Source organism: Polistes dominula, unplaced genomic scaffold, assembly GCF_049000335.1.
Source record: "Polistes dominula isolate Pdom_NZ unplaced genomic scaffold, Pdom_raw_medaka contig_23, whole genome shotgun sequence".
In the NCBI taxonomy this organism is placed as follows: Eukaryota; Metazoa; Arthropoda; class Insecta; order Hymenoptera; family Vespidae; genus Polistes; species Polistes dominula.
In genome coordinates, this window is record NW_028300963.1 from 147,773 (window position 1) to 153,900 (window position 6,128).

Genomic DNA, 6,128 nt, shown 5'->3' on the forward strand with positions numbered 1-6,128 from the left:
GTAGACCATTCGGAGAACTCAGAACGCGAGTAACAGTCTCTCCTAGCTCGTGTTTTCCTTTCCGCTTTCAATGTGCCACAATTTCGGGGTATTTCGAGAGAACGTTTCGCGATATTTAGAAACGTGTCTGGAAACGAAACGATATTATTTCGCTTACACGTATACCGAAACCGACAAAAACTTCAACTTTTGCAGTCGTCGAACGTACATTATTTGAACGACCAGTTTGTTCAAAGAGTTTATTATAAATGCTCGAGTTGACAATTTTACGGATATTTCGTATTTTTTTGTTCTTTTTTATTGGGAGTACGATTTAAAACAAAACCCTTGTATAAGAGTGAATGGAACTTTATATGGATAGTAGTCTCTCGATAGCTAATGCAAACTTTTATTCATCTTTCTTATCACGATTCAGTAACAACAAATATAAAATTAAATAAGAGAATATGCATGAAGAAGAAGAAGAAGAAGAAGAAGAAGAAGAAGAAGACGAGAATAGAACGAACGATGTTCTAATTGGTCGAATACACGAAACTCTACAGAAAACCAGGAACTAAACGAACCAGTATTAGTACAATTATCAGGTTTAAAGCTGAATAAAATACAACAATTTGTTTAACTCCGAATTCTCGAGTACATCATTATCACTGCATTTAGTAAAATATCTCGTAAATGCGTTCAACGAAACACGAATGTTTCACAAAATTAACGTTATCTCGTGGATTTAGCTAGAAGAATGAACAAGGATAGAAAATAACGAACACACGTGATTAAAACTGGATATCTTAGATTTTTTTTTCTTCTTCTTCTTTGTATAAGAGGAATTAGACTCGCGAATGAAGGTATGTGGAATATGTAAGTGAATAAATAAACGTACTTCTCAAGGTTTTCATTTAATTTACTCGAAAAAGTAGTTTAGGTAAGGTGGATAGTTTCTTTGACTGATCATTGAGGTTTGTAGGAGGATGTAAACAGCAGCCGATAGCAAGGGAACTTAACAGATGTCTGAAAGGAATCAGCAGTTCGAGTACGCTCTTCTTCCGCTTCTTTTGTTCATGTTCTTTTTCTATATCTTTTTTTTCTTTCCCTTCTTCTTGCTCAATTCGTCAGTTGATTTCTCGTAAAACTCATCATCATTCGATCAGAAAACTCGATTGGTAAGAAGAACGATCGCAAAGTCTAGGATGGCAACTTCGAAGAGGATCGTACTGTTTTTACTATTACTTTTGCAATTTGAAAATTCCTATCAACGAGTCAACGATTTGAAGGACGTGATCGGTCTTCGAATAGCTCCACTAGAAGCAAAAGCAAAAGCAAAAGCAAAAGCATCAGCATCAGCTAGGGTCAACGACACGACCATCTCATCGAGGGAAAAGAGAGCCCTGGTTTTTCCTGATGCATCGATACCCGCGACCCTTCTGGTACGTTCTCATTTCATCGAAGAAGCTTTGCTTCCTTTCATACTTTCTCTCCTCTCTCTCTCTCTTTCTCTCTCTCTCTCTCTTTTTCATTTTCTTCTATCGCTAGTTTCGATAATAGAACGAGATTTAGAAAGTGATCGAACGAAAATACGGTTTCACGTGAGAATCATTAATTTATCGTATACTTAAAAAAAAAAAAGGAAAATAATTTTGAAGCAGATTTTTTTTTTTTACAGAAGAGTAAGAAATTCGTGATAAAAATCGAGCGATTTTTTGTAAGCATATTCGGGACACTTTTTAAGAGTAAGACCGTAGAAGAGAAACTGTAATTAGCCTGTTTCAAGGCGTCCCGTGGTGGACTTTCTCTGTTAAAAATAGAGTCGTGGAACATTAACGGTGACGTTGACGGTAGTTAAGGAAGCTTAAAAGCATCGCAAGAAATGTGGCCACTAATAACGTCGAGAGTTCTATCGTCGTTTGTCGTATTACAGTAGCTCGTAATATGTCATTGCATCAAGCGTATGTTGTGCATTATCATTATTATTCATAACATGTGTGAAAAGTTCAAATTACACGAAGAAACTTGTGTTAGTTACGATAATGAATCTGTTGTGAAGGTTTCTACGAGAGATAGTGTTTTTTCTTAAACGAGGTTTATCGTATCGCAGAATGTAAACCGGGAAAGGATTGCGAATGAAATACGGCTAAGTTCGATTTGCGTCTAATTATCGAGAATCCAATCACGTGCATAATTACATCGTTCAATTAGAGAGGATAGACATTGATGATTACACCAAGCTTATCGTTTAATTCTATTCTATTGAATACCGTGTGATATAGGGAAACTGTAATCAAGCGTTGACGACAAGGAAGTTTGGTAGTAAGAGATAATGCTCGTAAACAATAAAGGAACAAGTACTATCAGTAAATCTCAGTAAATCTATAATTATCCATTTAATTGTGCAATTGTCGTTGCATACTCGATCAAAACATGCTCATTTCGATTATAATTGTTTATATTTGATTTCAATTCGTTGTGTATCAATTATGAAGTATGATTAACAAGATTTACAGAATAACAAATGGGTATTCGTTAATGTGTTAATATGTTACAAGTGCATAATATATATTAGACATATAATACTTATTGATGAGAATGTATTGGAAATAGGCTAGGTAGCTATGTTATCTTTCATTCCTATGAATTTTCGATAAAATTGCTAGGAATTTTCACGGAAGAATCATGTTCGTATCTGGTTAGGACAGTTTAACGAGATTCGCGGAAAGCTTTTTGTACGCGAGACTTGTGAAAAGCGTTTTTATGTTAGTCTAGTCGGTCGTTTCAACGCAAAATCGATATAATCTATTTCTCCTACCTAGAACTACGAGGAATGAAAACTAAGAAAAGAAACAAATAAACAACAAATATTTCGATCCTTTCTATTTGCTACAAATTCATTATTCTTACTTAATTTTAAAAATATTCGTAGACAGACAAATAAATATTGTGTGATAGGAAGGATTTAATGGATAAAAAAAATAACAACTAAAATAAAATGAAATGATATCGTTACATTACAGTATCACGATGATGATATAATCCTTGGGAATCCTAATCGAATCGTAAATAATAACTCGGATCTTTTTTCGAGTACACAGTGTACACAGATTGTGACAATCGTCGTCGAACATCAACGATTTTGTTGACGATTTTGTAGATGATCGTTTCTAGTTCGTCCAATTTCCGTGGAGGCTCGTTTCTGTTACTATAGTATGTGCCTTCGTCCGTGTATGAATTTCCGATAAAACCGCGAATTTCCGCATTCGATCGTTCTGGGAGTATCTGAACGGTGGTTGCTTTCCTCCGGATTGGTCAGAGAAAATACAACCGAAACTTCGATACACCGATACTTTATTTTCATCGGTGAAATAATAAATTCTTCTTATATTGCATATTACCTCGAATTGCCGACACGTATACACACACGCACCACACAAACATACAGATTTTTCGTCATTTTCATTGTTCTCTAATATGATTGCATTAATTTATATTCTTGTGTATTTATAGTTAATCTTTGGTCTTGGAACACCATTGCAATTGGATCGAGAGAGCGTGATCGTCGGTGTTTTTATCAAAATAATTTATAAATTACCGACCAATAGTACAGATTTTACTGAGCCTGGAGTCTACTATACCAGGAATACCAAAAGTAGATGGAGCATTTATAAAATTTTTGAAAAAGTTGCTGCCATTTATGGTTACGGTGGAAAAGCTTGTTTGTTGAGGACAATTTGCGAAGTCTCTCGTGTACCTTTCGACGCGCATCACGGATTATTCGGTCAATTGATGGAAATATTTTTTAAGTAAGTTACACTTTATTCTTTTCTTTCTTTCCTTTTTAACATAATTAAAATAATAATTGAACAAGCAGACAAGGCACGGTTAGTTAGCGCAAAGTAATGGGCATTTTATTGATTTTGACATTAAAATAGAGAAATATTATAGTAAAATTAGAATGTCCATGCAATTTCGTTTCGTTTCGTTTCGTTTCGTTTCGTTTAGCAAACTGTCGTAGCATTAACCATCGAGCTAGTGTCCCACTTCTAAATCATCCCTTTGCGGTACAATTATGTTAGAAGTATACTTGAGAAAATCTCTAATGCCAACGGTCCGCCCGGAGAAGTTAATAACATTAGCATACACGATGAATTAGTGAAATTTATATACACGTGTAAATGTACATACATGTTTAGTATCGTAGTATTCGGTCGGTTTTCTCCGCACGGTCAAAAAACGAATTTTCACGATAAGATTGGGATAATCTTATTATTTCATCGACAATCCGAACAACGTATTATATACGCTGTGAATACAAAGTTTTTATTAGAATATTATATGCCGCATGTATATATTTACCTAAATACATTTCTGGTACGGCCCATGGCAGAGACCATTTTATCATTATTATCAGAGTAAATTTAACGCACTCACAGAGCTTCTACATAAATTTTCATTTATTAAATACCTAGACATATATGTACATGCATACATCTATATATATATAGATAGATATCATCGTTGCAAAAGAATGGATATGAGATAGGTATACAAAAATATTCAAATAAAAATATAGGATGAATGAATAAGATAGCCTGAAACTTGTTGATAGTTAGAAAATTGAATTATATTCGCTTTCGGATTGATATCAAAAATAAACAAGTAAAAAGAGAAAAAATAGAAAGACGAAACGTTATCGTGGGCGTGTAGTTTTAAGATATACTATATATGTATTAAGCTCGGGGAAGCAGCGACCTTACTTATCGATCGAGCAGTCTAGCCGTGCTACAGATTTTCGAAAATTCAAGAAAACTCCCTGAGTGGAATGAAAGGGAGACAAAAAGAGGAATTCGAGAGAAAAGGGGGAAAAAGGAAAAGGGAATAGGAAAAGAGCGAGGTGGAAATGAATCGAAAAAAGAGAATGACGTCCATCCTATCCTTTTGCTTTTTTCCTTTTGTCCGTAGATGGGGGAATATGGGACATGTAATGGTGGTAGTAATACTACTAGTAGTAGTAGTAGTAGTAGTAGTAGTAGCAGTGATAGTAAATAGTAATAGTAATGGTGGTGATGGTGGTGGTGGTGGTGGTGGTGGTTGTGACATGCGTTGGCTTTCATAATGTTTTCAAAGAAAGAACGTCGTTGTTGGACGGTGAAGAATTTTTCTGGATTTTGCAGGCCCTCGAGTACTGAGGAAGAATACGATGAGTACGGGGATCGAGAGTACAGGGCAGCCGAGCAGCTGGGCAAGCAGGTAGCGGCTGAAAACTGCCACGCCCTTTATCCGGAATGCCGCAGGAGTGTGCTAGACATATTTTCAACGGTCCTACGTGTCTGAATCTTTCAACCCTTTTATTTTTTTTTTTCACGAACTAATAGTTTTTATTTGATATACATTTCAATAGATTTTAAATGAAAATGAACAAATACGAATTCCGAATTTTGAAGAAGTTCATTTGCGTTAGATTTGTAATCTCATTGTCGGAGTGCACGATAAGCGACACCCATCGTAAAAAAGTTCTGAACGCGAAAGCTGAAGAAAGCACGGTTCGTTCGTCCACGTTATTACTCGCTCGGGTGCTGTTGTTTATAACTTTTAAAACGTTGTCTGAGATTTAGGAGAACTCTACCCCCTTAAGGAGAAGGGGAGGTTCGTTCACTTTAGAATTTTTACGAGCGTCCAAATGGAAATCAAGTATTTAACGTGAAATTCAATTGTTGGGTTTGCAACATATTTATAGCTGGATAGCAAATTAAATCTATATTGTTATAATAATAATAAAATATGTGTAACAACAACGTATGCATTTTCATTATTGTTTTCTCTTTGTTTGAGCAGATGAAAAATATTAGATCGATTTGTTGTTCTTCTCGTTTCCTCGATAAATTTTCTTTTTCATTTTGACACCGAAAGTATCTTTTCTTATCCTTTCTCCGTTCATCAATATGCGCACTTTTACGATCCTTCTGCAACGTCATTCGAAAATCGAGGAAGCGAGTGGGCGAGCAAGTGGGCGACCAAGTGGGTGAGCAAGTGGGCGAGCAAAGGCAACCAGCTACCTTTTCAAACTTCTATTTTCTCTTCTTCGTATTCCTTTTCTTCTTTACACTTTTTCCAACATTCATTTGCCTAAAAGTATGATCGAA

At 35.5% G+C, this 6,128-nt stretch overlaps 1 protein-coding gene across 1 annotated transcript; it reads left to right on the top strand.

The window, feature by feature from the left end:
- The first annotated feature begins 503 nt into the window (after positions 1–503).
- Positions 504–5,780, top strand: LOC107069681 (uncharacterized). Its single transcript, XM_015327184.2, has 3 exons — positions 504–1,421; positions 3,493–3,788; positions 5,160–5,780. The coding sequence occupies exons 1-3, from the start codon at positions 1,185–1,187 to the stop codon at positions 5,317–5,319; spliced, it is 693 nt and encodes a 230-aa protein (XP_015182670.2). The 5' UTR covers positions 504–1,184; the 3' UTR covers positions 5,320–5,780.
- Positions 5,781–6,128: the final 348 nt, after the last annotated feature.

Excerpts from the sequence above, each read along its gene's own strand:
- LOC107069681 (XM_015327184.2), top strand. The coding sequence starts at position 1,185 with ATGGCAACTTCGAAGAGGATCGTACTGTTTTTACTATTACTTTTGCAA. Across the intron at positions 1,422-3,492 it reads CGATACCCGCGACCCTTCTG|TTAATCTTTGGTCTTGGAAC; the intron begins GTACGTTCTCAT and ends GTGTATTTATAG. Across the intron at positions 3,789-5,159 it reads TTGATGGAAATATTTTTTAA|GCCCTCGAGTACTGAGGAAG; the intron begins GTAAGTTACACT and ends TGGATTTTGCAG.